At 38.6% G+C, this 27,659-nt stretch overlaps 1 protein-coding gene across 3 annotated transcripts in view; it reads left to right on the forward strand.

Annotated features, from left to right (window-relative positions):
- Nucleotides 1-27,659, forward strand: part of NBEA (neurobeachin) — a 954,039-nt gene that overhangs the window by 327,226 nt on the left and 599,154 nt on the right. For all 3 annotated transcript variants that reach the window (XM_080658500.1, XM_080658501.1, XM_080658502.1), the window contains 4 exons: nucleotides 2,403-2,583; nucleotides 8,155-8,285; nucleotides 12,145-12,252; nucleotides 26,825-26,993. In XM_080658500.1, the coding sequence (XP_080514626.1) occupies nucleotides 2,403-2,583; nucleotides 8,155-8,285; nucleotides 12,145-12,252; nucleotides 26,825-26,993 (589 nt within the window). The remainder of the gene's footprint in view (nucleotides 1-2,402; nucleotides 2,584-8,154; nucleotides 8,286-12,144; nucleotides 12,253-26,824; nucleotides 26,994-27,659) is intronic.

A 27,659-nucleotide genomic window follows, 5' to 3' on the forward strand; every position in this document is an offset into this window, starting at 1 on the left:
TAATAATTTTGTTTATAATTTCTATTTATAATTCACTCATTTAAAAATGAAAGCCCTAGCAGGTTTGGCTCAGTGCATGGAGCACCAACCGGTGTACTGAAGTGTCCTAGGTTTGATTCATGTCAAGGGCAAGTGCCTCAGTTGCAGGCTCAATCCCAGGACTCAAGTCGGGGTGCTTGTGGGAAGCAACCAATCAATATGTCCCTCTCACAGCATGTTTCTCTGATTCTCCCCCATCCTTCCACTCTCTCTAAAAATTAATGGAAAAATATCCTTGGGTGAGGATGAACAAAATATAAAAATGAAAGCATATTTTGAAGGTTAAGTCTTGTAGACCCCAAAAGACTAAAAAATATGACATTGACTAACGAAGTGAGTTAGACTTCTAATAATTTCAGAAATTCAGAATGATGAAGAACTTATTTGAGAACATATCTATAAATATCCTAAAATTCTAATATATTGGGCCCTGGCTAGGTTGTTCAGTTGGTTAGAGCATCATTCCAATACACCAAGGTTTTGGGATCAATCCCTGTTCAGGACACATGTAAGAATCAACCAGTGAGCCCTAGCCGGTTTGGCTCAGTAGATAGAGCATCAGCCTGTGGACTGGAGGGTCCTTGGTTCGATTTTGGTCAAGGGCATATGGCTGGGTTGCAGGCTCGATCCTTGCTAGGGGGTGTGCAAGAGGCAGCTGATCAGTGATTCTCTCTCATCATTGATGTTTCTCTCCCTCTCCCTTCCTCTCTGATTTCAATAAAAATATATTTTTTTCAAAAGAATCAACCAATGAATGCATAAATAAGTGGAACATCAAATTGATGTTTCTTTCTCTCTCAAAAAATCAGTAAATACAAAATAAAATTTTAATATCTTGAAAAATTATTTTGAATGTTTAAAAGATCTAAGCATTGACCAGATCTTCCATTCTGTTATAAAATTATGTTGATAACCGTGACTTAAAAGAGATTTTATATAAAATGAATGTCTTTGCTTTTCATGTAATCTATTGGTGGTGTGGCCACAGGTTTTTAATACATGCTATAACATGATACTGAATATCAATGAAGTGCTAGGAAATAAAGAATTTGAATTTTAAAAATCCAGTTATTTCTTTAATCCATAAATACTAAATTGGCATAATGTTGTAAATCAACATTAAAAGCAAATTTTTGAATACTTTCAAGCTCATTTTAGAAAGACTGATTTTGCCACTATTTTGATGTTATGTGGAAGGAAGAAAGGTTGTTTATTCTCCATTTAGAATCAAGTTATATAGTACTTGCAGTAGTCACCTATCATTTGTAATACCCATCTTGTACACAAGAAGTTTTTAAAAGTTGCCCTTAAAAAAAAATCATTATTTTCTGATGACATTTCCATGTTAATATGAGCAAGAATATGTTTAAGTGAAATGATGGATATAAGCAATGTCAAAATGAAACAATAATTTGGAGCATGTACCAATAATATATGCTTATCTTATAGTTTAATTTATCATTTGAAAAGCTAAACTTAATCAATATGGCTAGTATGTCTATTTTCAGAAATTTTAAAGAGTAATATTTTTATTTATAAAGCATTCCTTACTTTACTCTTTGAGACATTGAGAAAATGAAGCCTTGTCAATGAGGCCAAGTCATAATGAACCAAAATAACTAAACTGTTATGTGATAAACAATGAAAAGTAAAATAAGAAATGTTGCTATTGCTTATAAAATCCAGTTATACATATTAAGAAACAGAATACTTTGTAACATTTCCCTTGAAAGCAGGAAATTATATTTTATTATAGACAATATTTTGTAAAAGTGTAGCTTCTACTGATTCTTATTACTAGTGTTTATATCTGTAGAAGAATTAATGATCTTCTTGATTATTTTTACCTTAGATTTTTACTGTATATTTGAGATACCTAATGGTTTTAGACTGTTCTGAAATGGATAAGAAGTTGTTATACATTCTAATTGGACAGTTGTCTCATTTTGATGCCAAACTAGAGTGCCATATATTTTCCCTAGTAGTCATTATACATTTACAAGAAAGAAAAAGTAACACAATTTTTTTTTATAAACAAGAGAGGGGAATTTAGGAAAGAAATGTTTTTTAAAAGTAGTATAAATATATGTGCTATTATTTCCAAATATTTTTGCAAAGTGATCTTCAGTCTAACATTGATTTTAAAAATATACTTTTCCTTTATCCAAGGATAGATAGATAACCAAATAAATTCAATAACCAGCTCTTATATATATCAAATTAGATTATAATTTGCAATATATAATTTATTTTGTCTACAAAATATATTAAATATACTAAACTACTCTTCACTTGTAATATGTATGTACACGTATTAATTATACTTCTAAATTTTAACAAGTCTTAAATCTTCTTTTTTAAAGACGGAATTGGAAAACATTGAAGTGACACAAGGCATGTCAGCTGAGACAGCAGTAACTTTCCTCAGCCGATTGATGGCTATGGTTGATGTACTTGTATTTGCCAGCTCTCTAAATTTTAGTGAGATTGAAGCTGAAAAAAACATGTCTTCTGGAGGTTTAATGCGACAGTGCCTAAGGTTAGGTAAGTCTTAAGAATAAAGGTGTCCATTATATAATTATCTACAGCGTAATTATTTGACATTCTGGGGTATATAAAGTACTGATTATACAAGTTGATGATTATGTTATGTAGAAATTATTATAATAAATAATAGAAAATTATAATATCTTCACATTAGAGATTTATAGAATTGATCATCTTGAATGGATTATAATTTGAAATAGAATTAAATGTATTTTGACTTATTTAAAATTTAATAGGACTGTAACATTTTTAATTGAACTGTTTTTAATATATATTTATTAATTCTTTCCTGGTAGACTAATACAGAGGGTAGTTGCTCTGGGATCACACACATATCAGAAAAATCAGGACATAGTTTTATACACAAAATGCTGAAGAATAAATTGACTATGCCAGTCTCACTGTGTCTCTCAGAGTTAACTGTTAACTCTAATAAACATTACTGTACCTATGCAGTTCACCTTCTATCTTGTGTTGCAAAGAAACTAAGCACTAATATAATATTGTACATCAACTACAATTGAAAAATAAAAAATTTAAAAAATCTATAGATATTTGGAGAATGAAAAATAAAACAAAACAGGATGCCATATGGCTACTTCCAAATACTTTTTTAAAAAGAAAGAAAAGAAAACTTAACACTGACAACTCTTAGTAAATTTAGACCAGCTCAAGGCAGGAACCATCTTTACCTCTCTTACCTGTCTTAAAGGGGAAATTTATTTATACTATTAGGACTTTACAAAAAAACAGAAAGCTACTATTAATATACTTGCCTTAGATCATGAGTAAGATGTAAGAAACCAAGACATTAGATAGGGAGGAAATTCCTAATGTGTACTCTTTTTACCCATAATTAAAAAAAAAAAAAAAAAACTTATGTAAAAAGCTACAGGTGTATAATTTCAGGGGAGAAGTTTCTGACCTAAGAAAGGCATTAGAACTACTTTAAGAATGATACGTTAATTAATATGATTGTGATTGTCATTTCACAATGTATTTATATGTCAAGTATCATGCTATACTTGACATATCCTATATAATAAAAGCCTAATATGCTAAGTGTCCGGTCATCCAGTTGACTGTTCAACCAATCAAAGTATAATATGCTAATGATATGCTAAGGGCGCTCAACTATTTGCTATGACGTGCACTGACCACCAGGGGGTAGATGCTCCAACTGGTAGGTTAGCTTGCTGCTGGGGTATGGCTGATCGGGACTGAACGAGATGGGCCGGACACACCCTGGCGCCTCCTGCAGCCCCTCCTCAGCTGGCCAACCCACTGCATCCCTAAACCATCAGTCAGACATCCCTTGAGGGCTCCCAGACTGTGAGAGGGCGCAGGCCGGGCTGAGGGAACCCCCCCAAGTGCACGAATTTTGTGCACTAGGCCTCTAGTAAATACATAAAAAATTTAAATACATACAATTTTATTTCTCAGCAAGAGGCCTGCTGCACACATTCGTGCATGGGTGGAGTCTACAGGCCCACCTCGATGGGGACCATTGTGCCAGGCCAGCAGGGGGTAGGAGACACAGGAGGTTGGCCTGCCCTGCCATCGATGGGGGGATTAGGGGTGGGGATGGCTGTGGGAGGTTGGCCGGCCAGGCCCGCCCCCAGTTGGTGTGGGGGGCATTTGGGGGCAGGGCTGGTGGAGGGGGAGGGGCCACAGGTGTACATCCCACTCGGTCCCCCAAGACCAGGAACTGCACAGGTGCCCCCAGAGCACCAGCGTGGCGCATACTTTTGCATGCTCTCTCAGTTTCCTCCACGAGCTTCAGGGCTGCAGGAGGTGCGGTGCTTTCTGGGAGTTGTAGTGTGCTTCCTCCACAAAGGACACTCCTATAGACTGGGCTCTGCATTTCCAAGAATTACGCCTCCTGGTGTACCCCACACGAGGGCACGATAAGTTTGCCCAGGTTGGCCTTATCCATCAGCACAGAGTGGAGGACCTGGGAAGCTGGCTGCTGCGGGAGGAGGGAATGTGCTTGTGTGTGGGGCAAGACTGTCCTGTTCATCCCAATCATTGCAAACAGGCAGAGGCAGGGCGGGGTGAGAATGGGGCGCCTGAGGCCGGCCAGGGGTGCAGCGCAGGAGGAGGCTTTGGTGGCTGCGGCGGCAGTGTGAGCGCAAGGAGGCAGTGGCTGTGGTACAGGTGGGTGGTTGTGCGGCGGTAAGCACAGGTTAGTGAGTGACAGTGGTGACATGCAGAGGTCGCAGTGCACCCCCCTCGCATGCTCAGAGAGCCCTCTCCTCACCCGCCTTGCAGTAGTGTCTGTCAGGCAGCCTGCAGGGCTGGGCTAGAGTTGGGGTTGGGGGGCATGGCTACCCCTAGTGCGGGTTCTTCCAGGCAGGCTTTACCTCAGTTCTTTCCCACTTTGCTGTGCATTCATCGCACTTCCTGGGCAGGCCTCCCTCGTGGCAGCTGCATTTGTAATTTGGTGCTTTCGAGGTCTAGAGGAGCACAGCCAGGAACTGAACCCCTACCCCTGGGGCTCCAGGCCTCAGGGCAGCTCTTGGGCACCTTGAAACAGGAGAGAAGGGTGTGGGGGTCCAATCGGGGGGAAGGAGCTGCAGGAGTTTGGGGGGCACATCGGGCCAGTTGGCTGCCACAGTGCATGTCATAGTGACTGGTCACTCCAGTCATTCTGGTCATTCTGCCATTTGGTCACTGGGCTTTTATGTATCTATCTACATAAAATCCTAATATGCAAATAGACGGGACTGCAGAACAACCAAACAGCCAGTTGCTGTGACATGTGCTGACCACCAGGGGCATGCACAAAACATGGTAAGTGTCGGCAGCAGGTGGCAGAGCACAGAACATGGCAGACGTTGGCCACAGTGGGATGGTGGAGCAGGTAAGCCGGGGGTGCCAGACCAAGGCGGGGCACCGGTCGCTGTCTTCGGGGGAGCCTCTGATGGTTACTGAAAATTCTTTGCTCCCATGTGCCACAGTCCCACCCGGCGCTCGCACCTGCTGCCGGTGTGCTGGTGCTGCTCTCTCCTGCTGCCAGTGCCTGGCACCGGCCCTGAACGCTCAATGCCGTCAGCGGGTGCAAGTGGCAGTTGCCGGCCCCAATCACCCCTCAGGGCTTCTTTACCTCTCCCAGTTCCTGAGGGGTGATCAGGGCCGGCAGCCACCTCTCTCACCCGCTGCCAGTGTCAGAGCCACTGCTCGCACCCACTGCAAGCACCGGCACCAGTCTCGATCGCTCAGCACCATCAGTGGGGATGAGCAGCAGCTGCCGGCCCCAATCGCCCTGAGGGCTTCACCACCTCCCCATGCTCCTGAGGGGTGATCAGGGCAGCAGCCACTGCTCACACCTGCTGACGACACTGGCCCCATCTGCACCTGCTGCTGGCACCGGCCCCAATAGCTCTGTGCTGTCACCGGATGCGAGTGGGGCTGGTGCTGTCAGTGCATGTGAGCGGCAGGATGGGGCTGCCAGCACACAGGGGACTGGGGGCGTGGCGGGAGGGGCTGGGCGGGGGCGCGGAGGATGGGCTGAGACCCGCTCCTGTGCCCACAGCAGCCTCATGGCCCACAGTTCCTTTCAAGATGCACGAATTCGTGCACTGGCCCCCTAGTATAGATTATAATTGGATTAAAATAGTATGATAGAATGAAACCTACTTTTTGTTTTGTATTTTTTTAAAGATGTACATGCTGAGAGGAGTCATTTTACGCCTCTTGTAATTAGACAGAGATTGAACACACACACAGAAATTTCTCTTAACTGTGGAGAGGTGTGAGTTAATTTACTGTAGGCCATCATGGACATTGTCACTCATATTTAACAATAGCTGATAGATTGAACATTATGAGAAAGATAAATATTTTTAAATGCCTCAGTATCTTCAAACCAGCACTTATTTGGTTACTTTGAGTTTTTATTTCTAATATATTCCAAGGCTTTACTGCTGTTTTAATTTTTATCCTAATAATTCCTAGCAGATTTATTTCCTGGGAATGTTTTATAAGTGAATAATAATAAAGCAAACATATATCTATGTCTGTTTACTGTTCTAAGCACTTTACATATATTAATTCAATTAATCCTTAAAAGGATTCTCTAAAGAGGTATATTTATACTCATTTTGCATATGAGGAAACTAAGGCACAGATAGTTTAAGCAGCTGGCCCAAGATCACATAGATCAGAAGTGGCAGAGCCAGGATTTAAGCTCCTGTGATCTGATTCCAAAATTGGTACTGTTTATTGCTGTACTTTACTGTTTCTTAAAATAAGTAAATAAAAAGTTTCTTCTTATTGAATGCTTATTGACAAAGGCCATACATAGACTTTCCTGCCATCAGGAAAGATGGATGTTGGGATTTGTGATAGTTGCTAAGGTAGTCAAATTATGGGAAGACATCTTATCCAAAAGAACTTACCAAATATGAATATTAATTTTATAAAAACATTTTAGTGATTCATAAAATTCAGGATTTTGAGTGATGCAGGGGATGGACAAACTATGGAAGAGTATATTGGGAACTTCAAAAGCCCTGGTGATATTCTGTTTTTTTTTTAGCTAGTTGATAGTACATGAGTATTTTGTTTAAATTTTGTAACTACACCTATGTGTCATATGTACTTTTCATTACTATCCTATACAATAAAGAGCTAATATGCTAACTAGACTGAACAACAGAACAATGATCTGGAAGACCCTCTGGACAACCGTCCAGAAGCCAGGGCTGCAAGGGCCGAAGCAGCCGTGGCTGCAAAAGCTGAGCCCCTTTCACGAATTTTGTGCATCAGGCCTCTAGCTACTATAAATGTTAAGATTTCCTATCCTGCTCCCACCAATGTTAAAGATGTATGTGTCTCTCTGTTTTGCTTCTTATCCATTCCTAGAGATTACCTGGCTTTGCTTTCTTCTGCACCCTTAATCTACAACCAAAATATTTCATGTAACCCTCCTTATGACTCTTCCTTTCATTCTAATCCTGTATGATAAAAGCCTGATATTCTAAGTGTCCGATCGTTCGGTTATCCGTTTAACCAATCAAAGCATAATATGCTAATGATATGCTAAGGCCGCTCAACCGCTTGCTATGACATGCACTGACCAGTCAACCAGTTGCTATGATGTGCACTGACCACCAGGGGGCTGGCGCTCGAAGCAGGAGCTGCCCCCTGGTAGTCAGTGTGCTCCCACAGGGGGAGCGCTGCTCAGCTAGAAGACAGGCTCATACCTGCTGAGTGCAGCAGTGGTGGCGGGAGCCTCTCCTGCCTCTGCAGCAGCGCTAAGGATTTCCAACTGATGTTCAGGGGGAGCGGGCCTAAGCTGTCAGTTGGACATCCCCCGATTGCTCCTGGACTACAAGAGGGCACAGACTGGGCTGAGGAACCCCACCACCACCACCAGTGCACAAATTTTGTGCACCAGGCCTCTAGTATTTTATAATTATCAAACATATTTACTGATCTAGTTGATTTAAGTATAATAATGGGATGGAGGAAGGGGAAAGAAAGGAAAATAGAACCTAGCAACTTTTATCAACATGTCAAAGTCAATAGTTTATATTAATAATAACCTTTTGGTTTTTTAAATAGTTTGTTGTGTTGCTGTGAGAAACTGTTTAGAATGTCGGCAGAGACAAAGGGACAGAATGAACAAATCTTCCCATGGAAGCAGTAAACCTCAAGAAGCAACCCAAAATATGACTGCCATAGCAGCTTCAAAGGTAATTCAATGTTTTCTATGTTAATGTAACTTAACCTTAATTTTTTTTTAACTTTATGAGAACAAAACTACAAAGGGTTTAGTGACCAGACATCACCAGGCTCCAGTGCTGGCTTCTCTCTTCATAATATGGCACCAAGATATTTAACCACTCTGAGACTTGAATTTTTGTTTTTTACATGAAGATACTAATAATATCTACTTCCTAGGGCTCTTATAAGGATTATAGCATACATAGATCTGAAAAGTTCTTTTTTATAACTATTTTTAATACATATATGTTATACAGAGTTTAATATATATTGAATAATGAATGAAAAATGAATAAATAATATATATTACATGAGTGAATAATGTTCTTTTGGTGATAGACATTCCCATAATGTTCAATAAAAATACATTGAATTTCCAGGAAATGAATGAACAGTGGAGAGTATTTTGGAACCTGCTATTAATCATTATCCTAAATTAGCTCTCTTTATCATATGTTTAAGTGACTCTGCAACTTTTCCCTTTACCCTTGCTTTTACCATTTTAGTCACATTGTACACTTCATTCATTTCATCAGAAAAATCTTTTTATTCTTTATTTACTGACTTTTACATGGGTTCCCTTTTCTTCAAGTTTGTATCTGTATTTTTTACCCAACTAAAATCTATTCAACTCTTGGCTATAATTAAGGGCTACTCTGAGGAAAATGTTTTGAGATACTGTCACTGTCACCCTGGTCTAGGGTAGATATTTGTTTGATATTTTCATAAAAACCTGTATGTCTCATTACTCACTCCACTTGTAATTAGACGTTTGATATTGGCACATGATTTTTCCCCTCAATAAGTGAAGACATGGAATAGAAGTTTAATTCATTTAAAAGTTCTATGGCTTCAAACTTCTGCATTTTATAAACAGAACAACCACATATTTAGTATATCTGTATTGCAGCATCTTTCCTTTTTACTACGTTTAGAAAAACATTCATAGAATAATTAGACTACATATTATTTTACTGCTCACAAGTCTCCACAAGACACTCCATTGCTTAGAAAATTAAATATAAAAACATTAGCAGTAATGCCTCATGTTATTTTTGTGGGCATAGTAAACTCTAAGTTACTTGAGAGTGTTCCATACCTTGTACATCTTTGTAATTCCAGAGCTTGTATAGCACTGTGAGCACTTTATCAAAAGAGCACAAACTCTAGAATCAGACAGTTCTGAGTTTGTATTATGGCTCTACCATTTAGTGGTTTTATGAGCCAAGACATATTCCTTAGTCTCCTATGCCTCAGTTTTCCAGTCTTTAAAATGGATCAGATCTTAACTTAAAAGGTGTTTGTGTGACTTAAATAAAAAAACAATAATGTATTAAAATACTTAATTCCTAACATGCAGTGAACATTCAATTAATACTAATTCCCTTCCTTTTTCTAGTAGTTAACCACTTATTGTATGAACTCATGAAATGAATAAATAAACTATTTTTTAGAGCTTTGATTTTAAAGGTGTCTGTACTCAACTCAGGAGGCAAAGCGAACTTTTAAAGACAGTCAAGCCAAGTATTACTCTGATTGTAGAATATGAAGAGAAAAGTCCAAAAAGAAGGAAATTTGTAGTATTTTAGTTGAGGTATTCCATGTCTCTAGCAAGAACCTTGGCAATGAAAAATGGATAATAAGTGATCACTATAGAAATATTAGTGGAAAAGTTGACTTAGTAAGATAACACATTTCAGGACAGAGAATCAATGGACAGGTTGGTGAGTGTTCCTTTTTGACTTCCTGTTATATATCTACCTAATAAAATAGTAACACGCTAATTGACTGTACCTTCACAACGCCCACCAGCCAATCAGGAATGAGTATGCAAATTAACCCAACAAATATGGTGGGTTAATTTGCATACACAGGCGTGGAGCACAGGGCGGGATGCTTGTGTCATCGCCATGGTGATGACACAGGCTTTCCACGCCACCGCAGCCGCAGAAAGGCAGCTCTGGGCTGGAGCGAAGGCAGTGCCGGCAACCAGGAGAACGAAGGCCCATTCTTGCACGAATCTTCATTCATGCATTGGGCCACTAGTGTGTGTATATATATATATATTTTTTTTTTTTAAATAAATCTTTATTATTGAAAATATTACATATATCTCCTTCCCCCCCATTGACCCCCTCCCACCCTCCACCCCAGGTCTTCAGCACCCTATTGTTTGTGTCAGTGGTTTATGCATATATGTATACAAGGTCTTTGGTTGATTACCTCCCACCCACCCACCCTCCCCCGCCTTCCTTCTGAGATTCCGCACTCTGTTCCATGCTTCCATATCTCTGGTTCCCTGCTTTTATGCATTTTTATGTGCTACTTTAATAAGGAAACACCTTAGTTAATTTGGGTGTGGCACTAACCTGTGTGGATTTGCAGGGGTCTCATTTTTTATACTTTCTAAAAAGGAGTGATAATACAAGCTTATTTTTTTCTTTATTGATTAAGGTATTACATATGCCTTTATAAGGATTAAATTACACTATGGATATAGAAACATTTTGTAAAATGGTTTATAAATTAAAATGTAATTTCTTCATTTTTGCCATAAATTATGTACTTTTATGCTGTCAATGCATTATTTTTTTTGTCTTGTGATAAATATTGTTAGCCTATTATTTAGATTAAATCACTGAGGTTTATAGAAGTTAAATATCTCACCTAAGGTTATATTGCTGGTAAGTTTTGGAATTACAATGTAAACCAAATATCATGCTCTTTTTACGGTCCTGTGCTGCAGTGGAAATCATCTTAATTTTTGGAACAAAATATCATAATTGAGGTCTATAGAGAATTAGATATTTCAATCATAATAACAGCAAGTTATTTTATTTATAGGAATTATATTTTGTACATCACATATATTACCTAGTTTAATTCATGCAATTAATAATTATTTACTGATTTGGGAGGATGGGAGGGAGAGAGGAGAAAGAGAGAGAGAAGAGAAAAAATATCTATTTGTTGTTCCACTCATGTATGAATTCATTGGTTGCTTCTTATACGTGCCCTGACCAGGGATTGAACCCCACAACCCTGGGGAATTGAACTTGAAACCCTGGCATATAAGTATGACCCTCTAATCAACTAATTCATGCAATTCTTAACATATTCTGTCCATACAATTCTTAATATGTTGTGTGTGTAAGTGAAAAAGTACAAGATTGAGTTTCAGGGAACTTGACTCTGTTATTAGTTTGCTATGTGACACATTACAAATAATTTGTCAATTTTTTATCTTCAAGTATAAAAAGCATTTTGATGGTAATGGTCTTTAATGTCTTTCAGCTTTAATATTAAGGCTATGTTTGTATTTTTTCAGTTTACCTTTTTCTAACTTGTGTAGCTCATGAAATGGTCACACACATAAAATCTCATATAATAATGTAACATAATAACTTCATATAAAAAGTATGATGGTTAAATGAAACCCAGTGACTCAAAGAGATTTATTAACTAGAGGTAGGGATTGAGGCCCAATAAATTTTAGTAATAAGCCCAAGGTCACACAGCGGAGATTTAGAGCCCAGATTTTCTGAAGTTCAAAATCAGTCTTTTTTCTTCCACAATTTTACCCATTTTTTAAAGTCTATCTTGGTAGCTCTGGTAATAAAAAACAAGAATACTAGGAAAGGAAATCGACAAGATACAGGAGAACAAAAAACGAGTCTTATAATACAGTATTGTTGTCATTAAATGTTATCCAGTGATGAGGAGTTAAAGAACATGGACAATTTCATGCTTAAATTAGAGAAATTATACTACTATGTAAGTTTATGTATTGTGCTATTATGTTTTTACAATTGGGTATCTTTTTTTTAGAATTCATTAGAAAATGTTCCAGGTAACCTTTCTCCTATTAAGGACCCTGATAGACTTCTTCAGGATGTCGATATTAATCGCCTGCGTGCTGTTGTGTTTCGGGATGTGGTAAGTTATGCCTGCTTGATGTCCCAGGGAAAACCTCCCATTATCATTTGTGTAAAATAATTTAAATTTTAGAAGAAATCTAGATATTAAAACTAAAGATCCCAATTTAGGAATTGTGGGATTTATAACATACTTCTGTTTATAAAACAGTTGAGCCTCAGCTTTCTCTGAAAGCTTATTGATACATTTTTTTAAATTATGTGAAATTTTGATATAAGTTGTATATATATTAATAAACATTGTAATTCAACTTACTTTGAATCACCTACTCTCTTTTAGTATTCCCTGCTCCATGTGTAGGTACTAAATAGTTTGTTATCATCAATATTCCTTGTATTATGGATAAAGGGGATTAATTCATTATGGTATTACTGGCATTACTTTTGAAAGAAGAATCTGCATTTTAAAATATATTTTATCTACAGGAAATTGAGTTAGAAGGATAGCTTAGTAAAACTTAAGAAAAAGATAGCTTAAGGAGACAGTTTCATGGAATGCTTTAATTATATCATCAATTACTCAAGATAAGCAAAAATAAGATGGGTGTATTTCAGAGCAGATTCAATATGACAGCACTGCTTATTATAGTTACTATTTACCAGCCACTTTGGATTCTAGTTTTCTTTTTATTAATTTTTTTCAATTACAGTTTATAATAAATATTATTTTGTATTAGTTTCAGGTATATAACATTATTTTAATTAATGATTTATGAAACATAGAAGAAAGTTTATGTTTTAAATTTATACTTAAGAAATTGGGTGGAGTACTTTAGAATGGCTGAAAGTGTATGTAAGTCATATAGTATAATACTGGAGGCCCAGTGCACAAAATTTGTGCACTGGGGAGGTACCCCTCAGCCCAGCCTGCCCCTCTCCAATCTGGGACTGCTGGCTCCCAACAGCTCGCCTACCTGCCAGCCTGATCACCCCCTAACTGCTCCCCTGCCGGCCCGATTGCCCCCTAACTGCCCTTCCCTGCTGTCCCAGTCACCCCTAACTGCCCTCCCTTGCCAGCCTGGCTGCCCATAACTGCCCTCCCCTGCCAGCCTGGACACCCCCAACTGCCCTCCCCTGCAGGCCTGGTCCCCCCCAACTGTCCTCCCCTGCAGGTCTGGTCACCCCCAACTGTCCTCCCCTGCAGGTCTGGTCACCCCCAACAGCCCTCCTCTGCTGGCCTAGTCACCCCTAACTGCCTTCCCTTGCCAGCCTGGCTGCCCATAACTGCCCTCCCCTGCCAGCCTGGACACCCCCAACTGCCCTCCCCTGCAGGCCTGGTCCCCCCCAACTGTCCTCCCCTGCAGGTCTGGTCACCCCCAACAGCCCTCCTCTGCTGGCCCAGTCACCCCTAACTGCCCTCCCCTGCTGGCCATCTTGTGGCAGCCATCTTGTGTCCACATGGGGACGGCCATCTGGTGTGTTGGAGTGATGGTCAATTTGCATATTACCCCTTTATTATATAGGATTACATGGTAGTAATATACAGTAGAAAAATAATCTAGTATTATATCAGTTCTTATAAATCACTGGGAAAATTATAAATATATCAACACAAAAATAGGTAGTAGACATAAAATATGAGAATTAAGGTAACAAATATATGATAAAAATTTATCACCAGTGGTCAAAATAATGCAATTTAAAACAAAAGTGAGATATTCTTACTATTAAATAACCTAAAATGTAAAACTTTTAATTCCAGCATTGCCAGGGTACATTAAAATATGCTGTCATCCTATATAATAAAAGGGTAATATGCAAATTGACTCTAACAGTGGAATGACCATAATGACCACTCGACTAGTCACTATGAGGTGCGCTGACCACCTCTAGGTCCTTTTCCCTGGCCAGCAGGCTCCGATTGTCCGATGGCAAATGGGGAACTGGGGGTGGGTGGTGGCGGAGGGCGGGGCCAGCTGTAGGCAGCCAGGGAAGATGGCCCTGATTGCAGACCAGGTCTAGGGACCATACCCACACTCAAATTTCTTGCCCCTGGCTTCTAGTATATAGATATGTATGTGTATATACATACATATCTATCTCACTGGTAGGAATAGAAATTGGATAAAAATTTTGAATAGCTCTTCATCAATATGTGTTAAAACTCATAAATATTGATGCCCTGTGATCCATTGGTCTTGCTCAGAAGTTATTTAACCTCATGTGCTCATTAGATATTCCTACAGGAAATTTGGCAACATTGTAAATAGCTAACAATAGAGTTTCAGCCCAATAAATCATAGTATATTTATTCAAGGGGGAAACTGTGCAGCCATTAAAATCATATTTTTGAGGGAAATTTAATGACATGGAAAAACACACATATGTTTTAAGGGAAAGTAGCAGTAAACAAAAGTACTTATATTACACCAATATTACATTTGTATGCTGAGTATATGTGCATACATATCTTTATTTAAAAAAAAACTAGAAAAAACATACCAAAATACTACCAATGCTTATCTCTAGATAGTTTTCATTTTGTTCTTAATCCTTTTAAGTTTTTATATATTCAAATTTTTAATGATAAACCCATATTTCTTTATAATTAATAAGTGAAAGGATTTAAAAATAGGAGATAAAACACATGATAGTATAAAAACAATGATATGAAAATCTTATCACAATCTGACTTGTAATCTAGACTTGGAAAAACATCACTTACTAACAATTTGACCATTTAGAAATGGAAATTACTCCTCTTGAAAAAAAATATTTTGTGGAAAGAATGCTTTTTAAAATGAAGAATGATTAAAACTTAGAGCATATCTTTATCTCAAAGAGGCACAGTCAGATCTAATAAGTTTGAAATTGTGTTTTAATAGTAAATTCTGCATTAGGTGATTATGGTAAAGTATGATAATTTTGGTAGATAATGACATTTTTAAGAATTATAGATGTTTTATAAATATGTTGTATAACCAAGCAGTGGCACTTAGTTTTCTTCTTGAAGGAAAGGAATTAAGTGTCCCCACGTGTATCTTACAGGAATATAACTTGTGTTCATTGAGTTTACAGTACATAATAGAAACTTAATATATATTATCCTAAGCTTCCAGTTAACGGTTAAGAGATAATTAAGATTCAGAAAGAATAAGATCACACAGCTATTATGAGGTAGTAGAGTTAGAATTCCAAGGTAGAGCTTTCCAAAGTGTTCTCTTTTTTCATCATATTTCACATATTCTAAGACACTTTTTTTTCTCACTTATAATCTGTGAAATTTGAAAATCACAAATTTTCAAATGATACATTTTAGAAGTAATTGTGGATATTATGCTAAGCATTCTACTTGACTTGAATTTTTTATGAGTCCATAGACATTTTTACTAGCCTTAATTTCAGAAACAAATTAGATAAAAAATTAAGTTTTTAAAGAAAAGTAAGTGATAGGACCCAACATGGCTGCCGACAGGACTGCAAGCTGCAAGATAGTGTGTGAGTGAAAGAACAAAAGGAGAGTGCATGGATGTGCAGAGAGTGTCTATATTAGTGAGTGAGGGACAGTTATATTCCAAGGAATTGTTGGGGACAGCCAGACCAGACTCCCCTGGAAGGGCAGCCTCTACTGCTGCTGAAATCTCTCCCAGAGCAGCTGGCTCTGCCGCGGAGACCGCACCATCTTAAAGGGGAGAGTGGCGGTGATCTGAAGCCCACCCTTACCTTCAATTGGGGACCTTGGATACCTCCCTGTACCCTACAACCACAACCCCCAGGGATGAGCTGCCTCAGCTGAGAACCCAGGAATACCAAGACTCCAGCCTCTGACCACGGGCGCCTAAAAAGTCTGTCCAGAAGGATACAAAGTGGTGCAAATACGCGGACAAGCCCTGTGCCTTTTCACAGAGCAGAGAGAAGTAAGAGCTGAATCGATTAATATCCACCTGGAATTGGCGAGTTAAACACAGTCATTGCAGGAGAGAGAGAGAGCTACATAACCAGACATCCAGAGAGGAGCGATCATGGGGAGACAACGAAAGAGCCCACATACAAAAGAAAAGGAGGAATCACCAGAAAGGAAATTAAACTAAATGGAGGCAAGCAGTATGTCAGAGAAAGAATTCAGAGAAATGGTCATAAGGTCTCTGAAAAGGTTGGAAGACAAATTCAACAATATGTGTAAGAACCAAGAGGAAATGAAGAAGAACCAAGAAGAAGTGAAAAATGACATCACTGGAATAAAGAACTCAAAAGAAAGCATCAACAGTAGACTAGAAGAAGCAGAGGACCGTATCAGTGAGCTAGAAGACAAGGTAGGAAAAAAATACCCAAGCAGAGCAGCATCTAGAAAAATAAAAAATAAAAAACAGGAGGAGAGCCTAAGGAAACTTTGGGACAACACGAAACAAAACAACATCCGCATAATAATGGTGCCAGAAGGAGAGGAAACTGAGCAAGGAATAGAAAACCTGTTTGAAGAAATAATGACAGAAAATTTTTCTGATATCGGGAAGACAAAAACTCACACAAGTCCAAGAAGCTCACAGAATCCCAAACAAGATGAACCCCAAAAGATCAACCCCAAGACACATTATAATTAAATTGGCAAACACAGATCACAAAGTAAGAATCTTAAAGGCTGCCAGAGAGAGACAGAGAGTTACCTACAAAGGATCTCCCATCAGACTATCGACTGATTTCTCAACAGAAACACATTAAACCAGAAGGGAATGGAATAAAATATACAAAGTCATGCAAAGGAAGGGTCTGAATCCAAGAATACTGTACCCAGCAAGGCTATCAATAAAAATTGAGGGTGAAATCAGGAGCTTCACAGACAAAATAAGGACTAAGGGAGTTTATTACCACCAAACCAGCAATGCAAGAAATAATAAAGGTTCTGCTATAAAAAGAAGAAATAGGAAGGAAAGAAGGAACACAAGCAAAAAGTATAAAAATGGCGACAAACAAGTATCTATCAATCATAACTTTAAATGTAAATGGATTAAGTGCCCCAATCAAAAGACATAGGGTAGCTGAGTGGATAAAAAAACATGACCCATGTATCTGCTGTCTAAAGGAAACCCACCTTAGAACAAAGGACACTCACAGACTGATTGTGAAGGGATAGAAAAAGGTTTTTCAGGAGAATGGAAATGTAAAAAAAGCTGGGGTAGCAATACTTATATCCAACAAATTAGACCTCAAAGTGAAGGCAATAACAAGAGATATGAAAGGCGACTTCATAATACTAAAGGGAGCAATTCAACAAGAAGATGTAACTCTGGTAAACATATATGCACACAATACAGGAGCACCCAAATACATAAAAAAAAGTCTGAAGGATATCAAGGGAGAGATTGACAGCAATACAGTCATAGTAGGGGACTTTAATACCCCACTAACAGCACTGGAAAAATCCTCTAAACATAAAATCAGCAAAGAAACAGCAATACTAAATCACTCACTAGATCAGATGGAATTAATTGACATCTTCAGAACATTCCACCCCAAAGCCACAGAATATACATTCTTAAGTGCACATGGGTCATTTTCAAAGATAGACCATATATTGGGGCACAGGCAAAGTCTCTTCAAATTCAAGAAGATAGAAATCATATCAAGCATCTTCTCAGATCACAATGGCATAAAACTAGAAATCAACTACAAGAAAAACAATAAAAAAAAAATCAAACACTTGGAGGCTAAATAGCATGCTATTAAACAATGATTGGGTTACCAAAGAATAAAAAAGCATCATGGCAGCAAATGACAATGAAAACACAACCATTCAAAATCTATGGGACACGCCGAAACCGGTTTGGCTCAGTGGATAGAGCGTCGGCCTGCGGACTGAAGGGTCCCGGGTTCGATTCCGGTCAAGGGCATGTACCTTGGTTGCGGGCACATCCCCAGTGGGAGGTGTGCAGGAGGCAGTTGATCGATGTTTCTCCCTCATCGATGTTTCTAACTCTCTATCCCTCTCCCTTCCTCTCTGTAAAAAATCAATAAAATATATTTAAAAAAAAAATCTATGGGACACAGTGGAAGCAGTCTTGAGAGGGAACTTCATAGTTTTGCAGGCCTTTCTCAAAAAACAAGAAAAAATTGTAATAAATTATCTAACCCTACAGCTCAAAGAGTTATAAAGAGAGCAACAAGAAAAGCCCAGCGTAAGCAGAAGTAAGGAAATAATAAAGATCAGAGCAGAGATAAACGACATAGAGACCAAAAAACAATACAAACGATACACAAAACCAAGAGCTGGTTCCTTGAAAGGATAAAAAGGATTGATGAACCTCTAGCCAGGCTCACCAAGTAGCAAAGAGAGAGGACCCAAATAAACACAATCAGAAATGAAAGAGGTGAAATAACAACCAATTCCACAGAAATACAAACGATTATGAAAACATACTATGAACAACTCTATTCCAACAAAATGGACAACCTAGATGAAATGGACATATTCTTAGAAAAATACAAGCTCCCAAAACTCAATCAAGAAGAATAAAACAACCTGAATAGGCCAATACCTATAGAAGAAATTGAAGCAGTGATTAAAAATCTTCCAGCAAACAAAAGCTCTGGTCCAGATGGCTTTACAGGGGAGTTCAACCAAGCATTCAAAGAAGAACTAAAATCTATCCTCCTCAGACTATTCCAAAAAATTCAAGAGGAAGGCACACCTCCAAGCTCTTTCTATGAAGCCAGCATTACTGTAATCCCAAAACCAGATAAAGACACCACAAAAAAAAAAGAGAACTACAGGCCAATATCATTGATGAACATAGATGTTAAAATCCTCAACAAAATTCTAGCAAATCGGATTCAGCATTACGTTAGAACAATCATTCACCATGACCAAGTGGGAATTATTCTGGGGATGCAAGGGTAGCACAACATCCACAAATCAATAAACGTGACACATCACATAAACAAATTGAGAGATGAAAATCACATAATCATATCCATCAATGCAGAGAAGGCATTTTACTAAAGCCAACACCCTTTCTTGATAAAAACTCAACAATGTGGGAACAGAGGGATTATACCTCAACATAATAAAAGCCCTATATGACACACCTCAATGGGCAAAACTAAACTCATTTCCTTAAGAATAGGAGCAATATAGGGATGACCACTATCACCACTCCTGTTCGAATAGTACTGGAAGTGCTAGCCATAGAGATCAGACAAGAAGAAGAAATAAAAGGCATCCAAATTGGAAAGAAAAAGTAAAACTCTCCTTGTTCGCAGATGACATGATACTATACATAGAAAACCCCAAAAACTCCATCAAAAAAGTACTAGACTTAATAAATGAATTTGGCAATGTAGCAGGATACAAAATTAACATCCAGAAATCTATGGCCTTTTTATACACCAATAATGAACTCACCGAAAGGGAAATGAAAAACATTCCCATTTACCATTGCACCAAAAAAAATTAAGATACCTAGGAATAAACTTAACTAAATACGTAAAAGACCTGTACTCAGAAAACTTCAGGACATTGAAAAAAGAGATAAAGGAAGACATAAACAAATGTAAGAACAGACCATGGTCATGGATTGGTAGAATCAACATCATTAAAATGTCCATAATACCCAAAGCAATCTACAGATTCAATGAAATCCTCATTAAAATACCAATGGTATATTTCAAAGATCTAGAAAAACTCTCCCAAAATTCATCTGAAATAAAAAAAGATTCCCGAATAGCCACAGCAATCCTGAGAAAGAAGAACAAAGTTGGAGGGATCACAATACCAGACATCAATCTACATTACCATGCCACATTTCTCAAAACTGCCTGGTACTGGAACAAGAACAGACATATGGACCAATGGAACAGAACAGAGAACCCAGAAATCGACCCAATCCATTATGCCCAATTAATATTTGACAAAGGCGGCATGAGCATACAATGAAGTTAAAACAGTCTTTTTAATAAATGGTGCTGAGCCGAAACCGGTTTTGCTCAGTGGATAGAGCGTCGGCCTGCGGACTGAAGGGTCCAGGGTTCGATTCTGGTCAAGGGCATGTACCTTGGTTGCAGGCACATCCCCAGTAGGAGGTGTGCAGGAGGCAGCTGATCGATGTTTCTCTCTCATCGATGTTTCTAGCTCTCTATCCCACTCCCTTCCTCTCTGTAAAATATCAATAAAATATATTAAAAAAAATAAAGAGTGCTGGGAAATTGTACAGATACGTGCAAAAAAAAAATGAAACTAGATCACCAACTTACACCATACACAAAAAAAAAACTCAAAATGTCTAAAGGACTTGAGTGTAAGACGGGAAACCATAAAAATCCTACAAGACTCCATAGGCAGCAAAATAACAGACATATGTTGCAGCAATATCTTTACAGACACAGCTCCTAGGGCAATGGAGACTAAGGAGAAAATAAACAAATTAGACTACATCAATATATAAAGTTTCTGCACATGAAAAGAAACCATCAGCAAAACAACAAGAAAGCCCACTGCATGGGAGAACATATTTGCTGATGATATTTCCGATGAGGTCTTAATCTCCAAAATTTACAGAGAACTCATACAAAAGAAAGATAAACAACCCAATCAAAAATTGTTCAAAGAATGTAAATAGACACTTTTTGAAAGAGGACATACAGAAGGCCGAGAGACATATGAAAACATGCTCAATGTCGCTAATCATCCGAGTGATGCAAATCAAAATAACAATGCGATACTATCTCACTCCTGTCAGAATGGCTATCAAAAACAAATCAACAAACGACTAGTGCTGGTGAGGATGTGGAGATAAAGGAACCCTCCTGCACTGCTGGTGGGAATGCAGATTGGTGCAGCCACTGTGGAAAACAGTATCAAGTTTCCTCAAAACATTAAAAATGGGACTCCCATTTTATCCAATAATCCCACTCCTAAGACTATATCCCAACAAACCAGAAACACAAATCAGAAAGAATATATGCACCCCTATGTTCATAGTAGCACAATTTACAATAGCTAAGATTTGGAAACAGCCTAAGTGCCCATCAGCAGATGAGTGGATTAAAAAACTGTGGTCCATGGAATACTATGCCGCTATAAAAAAGGAAGGAACTTTTAACATTTGCAACAACATGGATGGAACTGGCGAACATTATGCTAAGCGAAATAAGCCAGTCAGAGAAAGATAAATATCACATGATCTCATTCATATGTGGGATATAATGAGCAGCATAATTTTTTAATATATGTTATTGATTTTTTACAGAGAGGAAGGGAGAGGGATAGAGAGATAGAAACATCGATGAGAGAGAAACATCGATCAGCTGCCTCCTGCACACTCCCTACTGGGTATGTGCCCACAACCAAGGTACATGCCCTTGACCGGAATCGAACCTGGGACCCTTGAGTCCGCAGGCCAATGCTCTATCCACTGAGCCAAACAGGTCAGGGCATGATCAACATAATTTAATGAACAAGAATAGATTGATCTAGAGACAAATGGTAGGGGAGGAGATGTTAGCAACCAAAGGACTTGTATGCATGCATATTAGCATAACCAATGGACACAGACACTGGGGCAGTGTGGGCTTGCCCAGGGTGGGAATGGCCTGGGGGGGTGTCAATTGGGAAAAAAGGAGACATATGTAAAACTTTAGACAATTTAAAAAAAAAAAAGAAGAAGAAGAAAACTAAGTAATAGAATATAACCTTGAGGTGGAAAACTATTTTTTTACCCATAGTCTGTCAGCTGTTTTACTTTTTAAGTATATAATTTTCTTAGTAAGATCACCTCTCTTTCCCTTCTCTCTCTCTCTCTCTCTCTCTCTCTCTCTCTCTCTCTCTCAAGATTAATGATTTTCATGTTTTTCTAGGATTTCTGAGTTTTGTTGACCCTGAACGAAAGTGAATGCTACCTGTAGTGGCAAGGAGGAACATTTGATAACATGTCAAAAAATAAATTCCTTTCTTGCTCTCATTTGTTTTCAGTGGTTAAGACATTGCTGATTTTTTTTAATTTAAAATTTTTATTATTGACACTATCGCAGATGTCCTCCATTCCCCGTCCCCCCTTTGTCCACCTCCACCCAGCTCCTGTCCTCACCCCATATCCCACTTATCCCTCCCTACACTATTGTCTGTCTCCAGGGCTATGCATATATGTTCTTTAGCTAAACCCTTCACCTTTCTTTACCTAGTACCCCCTACTGTACTCTCCTCTGACATTTGTCAAGTCTGTTCCATGTATCCATGGTTCTGGTTCTATTTTGTTCCGCAGTTTATTTTGTTCATTAGATTCCACTTATAAGTGAGATCATCTGTTATTTGTCTTTCCCTGACTCGCTTATTTCCCTTAGCATAATAATCTTCAGGTGTATCCATGTTGTCGCAATGGGTAATAGTTCCTTTCTTTTACAACCATTGTAGTAGTTCATTGTGTAAATATACCACAGCTTTTTATTCACTCATCTACTGATGGGCACTTGGGCTGTTTCCAGATCTTTTAAATAATGCTACTATGAACATAGGAGTGCATTTATGCATTCTGATTGATGTTTCAGGATGCTTAGGATATATACCAGCCGTGGGCAAACTAAGGCCCGCGGGCCGGATCCGGCCCATTCGGCTGTTCTATCCTGCCCGCAGAGCCGAAAGAGCTGAGGGTTCTCTTGCTCTCCCCTCCGCTTCTTCACCAGCAGCAGTGTTAACATGGCAACTTCGGGAAACATGGCCGCAGCTCCTTCTTCTGAGTGGGCGGATTTATATCCGCCCATTCAGTAGAAGGAACAACCTCTCAATCTTCCAGAGGCTCCTTGTAATACCCGTGGACGAGTCCCCCGACATCACCCTGGGAATGCGTAGACACGTTATCGTGGTGATGTAGGGAGACACGCCCCTGGAGAGCACAGTATCAGAGCATTAGCTAAAAAGGAGACCAACAACACTGTTCCCACTGAAGTTGATGTTTTAAAGACCAAAAACCTTTCAACCCAGTCTACATTGCCATCTACATCTACGTTCCAGGCATAATTTGGAAGTTGCACTAAAGAAAATGTTTAATTTACTGTTTACACATTTTGTTCTTTTCTATTTGTTTTAGTTTTAAATTATTTTATTATATTTAAGTTTAATTTGAAAGGCTTTTGTACCTTTCCTTTGTTAGGCAATTTTATTTTGCCTTTGCCATCTTCAATATAAGGTATGTTATTGTGCTATGATTCCTCCATTTTTTGAAGTTTCAAATTATAATAATTAGTGTTTACATTCTTCTTGTTAAAATGTTTGAAATGAATAAAACTATTGAAATAAAAAAAAAAGACCGTACCCTTTTATGTAATGATGTTTACTTTGAATTTATATTAGTTCACACAAACACTCCATCCATCCTACAGGGTCGGGCCTAAACCGGTAGTCAGACATCCTCCGAGTGGTCCCAGATTGGAGAGGGTGCTGGCTGGGCTGAGGGACACCCTCCCCAGTGCATGAATTTCATGCAGCGGGCCTCTAGTTTAATTATTTTACTGATTCAAGATTGCATAGTGAGAACCCCATTTCTTAAGCTGATGGGAGAAACATAATAAAGTTCATGTCTTCATAACAATCTATATGTATAAAACCCTAAGCGACCATCGCAACCTAATGGACGACTGAACAGTCTAGTCTGTGTGCAGCGACAAGGACAGCAGGGGGGGTCAGTGAGGGGCGACTAAATGACCTAGCAGCAGGCTTGCATGGGGCAACCAGGCAGGCAGGGGGGGCAGTTGTCAGTGACTAGGCCAGCAGAGGGGGCAGTTGGAGGTGACCAGACCAGCAGGGGGGGGCAGTTAGGGGCAATCAGGCTGGCAGGCAGGTGAGCAATCAGGAGCCAGTGGTCCCGGATTGTGAGAGGGATGTCAGACTGCCAGCAGTCGGACATCCACCAAGGGGTCCCGGATTAGAGAGGGTACATGCTGGGCTGAGGGGACCCCCCCTCCCCATGCATGACCCCCCTCCCCATGCATGAATTTCATTCACTGGGCCTCTTGTATAATATATAAGAAAGTCAATTAACTTGTATAAATTTTAGTTGTTCTCCAGATGTTTAGCCTCTATGTATATTGTTATTCTTTTTCAAAGCTAGAATAGGGAATAAGCAGCACAATTACTTTGAAGATCTGAGTTTGAAAAGAAATGGAAACTATTTACATAACATATTTAAGGGAGATTTTAGCTTGGCTAGGACAACTATATATTATTTGCACTTCTACAACTTGGTGGTTGACATCAATTCATTTCACATATATTTGTTAAGTGCCTGTTAATTGCCTGGAACTGAGTTTCCAATGGTGGAAATAAAAAGTGACATGGGCTTTTATGGTGTATCACAGCTTGAGCTGCGTTTGCATTTATTCTTGGTCAGTATCATTTGTTAGTTTGATTGTACTTATGTCCTTTATAATAACCATTTAAGCTTTTGTATTTTTACCTTTTTCTGTATATCTATTCCATTAGCATTGTAATGCAAGTGGTATGCAATTTAAACACATCATAAGAAAGCTCTCAACCACTAAATATGAAATACTAAATTCATATGCCAGAACAGGTTTAATCTGTTTTGGTCATTTTCATCATTAGCTATACTAATTTTGTTTTATAGTATTAAATCATTAAATTAAGTTTGTTTCATAGTATTAAATTTATGTGCATTCAAATGCACATAAATTTTGATTTTTGTTTATATTGTACTTAAATGAAATAATACAGCGAACCCATTAATAGAGTTACTAGACTTTAAAGCATGTTTTTTTTTCCTTATTTTTATGATACTAATTTCTACCAGTTATCAATGGGACATAGTAAATGCAGTTTTGGTTTGAAGTATCACTTTTACGTAGCTTAGAAAAAGGCTAACCATTTACATTTGATTATTTAGACATAGTCTAATTTGGTAGTGGTCTTACAGGTAATATAAATTTGCCTTCTTCTCCTCCTCCTCCTCCTCCTCCTCCTTCTCCTCCTCCTCCTCCTCCTTCTTCTTCCTCTCCTCCTCCTCCTTCTCCTCCTCCTTCTGCTTCTCCTTCTCCTTCATTTTTTTCCTTCTTCCTCTTCTCCCTTCTTCCTTCCTCTTCCTCCTTCATCCTCCTTCCTTCCTCTTTCTCCCTCCTTCTTCCTTCTTCCTCCTTCCTTTTCCTCCTCCTTCCTTCCTTCCCTCCTCCTCCTCCTCTTCCTCCTCCTCCTTCTGTCTTCTTCTTCATTTTCCTTCTTAACAGTTTTCCCTATAAGGTGGTTATCTAAGCTTTTTGGATAGAGCTTTCAAGGTAATATGCAGCTCTTACACTTTTGCAAAGCATGCTTATTATAAAGTTATCTTCTCTGCTGGACAGCAGGTTGCTTTTTATAAAACTACTAGTAGACTATAGCACAATATCGTGCGCAGTAGGCCGCTGGCCGCTTGCCGCTTCCCTGGGAGCCAGCGAGAACCGCAGCGCGCCACCGGGATCCGCGCTGCTTCTTCCACAGGAGCCGTGAGGCTTCTGCTGGAGCTGCGAGGGACCCGCTCTGCTTCCGTGGGAGGAAGGCCTGCCATCTCCTCTCTGGGCCTGTGCTCAGCTGCGGAGGCTGTGGGCTGGCCCTCTGTCCCCCAGAGGCCCTCCACGGCCTGAGCATTGCCCTGGCGATGAAGCAAGCATCCCACCCCGGCCACTCCATGCCCGCTACCCAGAGGCCCTCCGTTGCCATGGCGATGAAGCAAGAATTCCGCCAGGCCGCTCACGCTGCCTGCTTCCAGCAGCAGCCCCCCCTGGACTGGAGGACTCCAGGGAGGCTGATAGGACTGTGTGCCGCCATCTTGTGGCTATGGGCACCGTCATCTTCGTGACAGAGTGATGGTTAATTTGCGTATTACCCTTTTATTTGATAGGATTACCTCTTTATCCTAACTAGGCTGATCTCTATCAGACCTTTTATTGTTTGGCTCTTTTCCTCTGGAATAACTCCATTTTGTTATTGAGATTTTGAAATTAGGAGCCTCAATCCTGGCAGTGTTTTAGTGGTTATTTTTCCAGTGCAGGATAGTGAGATTTTTACTTCTTTTTAAACTGTTTATGCCGGTAAAGATTGCAATCGCTTTCTCTTACGCTACCATGTCACCCTTTTATCTCATATTGAGATTGTATAAAATTTGTTTTATGCTCCCCCATTGTGTGTTAATAGTCTCTTGCTCAGATAATAACATGTCAGAAATGTTTATGTATTCCAATTGTAATTATATTCTATTAATTTTTAGTTATAACATTTGAAACTGTGTTTTTATCATTGAGGTGTATAATTATTCTTTTCAACCTTGTGCATATTTTTAATATACATACTACATATTTTAATATACATGCTGCGTATCGCTGCATTTTTAATATACATACTCTATCATGGAAGAAATAGATAATAATGGTGAAAGCACAAAGAATAAAGTTTTGTGGTATATTCAGCAAAATTTTAACACTCGTGGTTTTGTTTTAATATATTTTTATTGATTTCAGAGAGGAAGGGAGAGGGAGATAAATAAAAGTTAAATGTCATATTTTGTTCCATAAAGACAATGTAATAGGAATAATTTCTTGTATTCGAAGAATTTTCACTTTAAAAATTTTGAATGTCAAAATTGCCTTTTTATTTTACACAGGATGATAGCAAGCAGGCACAGTTCTTAGCTTTAGCTGTTGTTTACTTCATTTCGGTTCTGATGGTTTCCAAGTACCGTGACATATTAGAACCCCAGCGAGAGACTGCAAGAACTGGAAGTCAACCAGGTAGAAACATCAGACAGGAAATAAATTCACCAACGAGTACAGGTACTTAATATTTTTATATTATTTAAATTTGCATTATAATTTGCCTTCTTTTAATTTCATTTTTACATCCAGACTTAAAGTGATTCTATTCATAATCATCTCATACATTTACAAGATAGTGGAATATAAAGACTAATTTAATGTTCATCTAATTCCTAAAAAAAATGTATGAATGGTATTTCTGTGATATTTGCTATATTCTCATTTACCTGTGCTGTTTTGGTTTTAATGTTTTATATTTATTAATACAAATCATTTATACTACTATTTTATTTCCAAGCAACTCATATTTTAAATGTATTACTTCTAACTTTTATAAACATGAAAGTAGGAGGTTCTTATAGAGTAGTACAAGACCAAGACTAAACCAAAATATAAATCTTTATAGCCAAGTTCAAAGATAGTCTTCCTTCCTTCCTTCCTTCCTTCCTTCCTTCCTTCCTTCCTTCCTTCCTTCCTTCCTTCCTTCCTTCCTTTTCTTTTGCTGTATAATTATTTCAGTATCTAAATAGAAATGCTCTATGTTCTATATCATCTATATTCAAAATATTTTATATTCAATATCAGTATTCTATCAGAGATCATAATAGGCAAACATACATTCTAAACTTTATACCAAAGTAGCTTCAATTAAAATCAAAGACTTAATAGACAACAATGAATCAT

Source organism: Plecotus auritus (genome assembly GCF_963455305.1).
Source record: "Plecotus auritus genome assembly, chromosome: 3".
Classification (NCBI taxonomy): Eukaryota; Metazoa; Chordata; class Mammalia; order Chiroptera; family Vespertilionidae; genus Plecotus; species Plecotus auritus.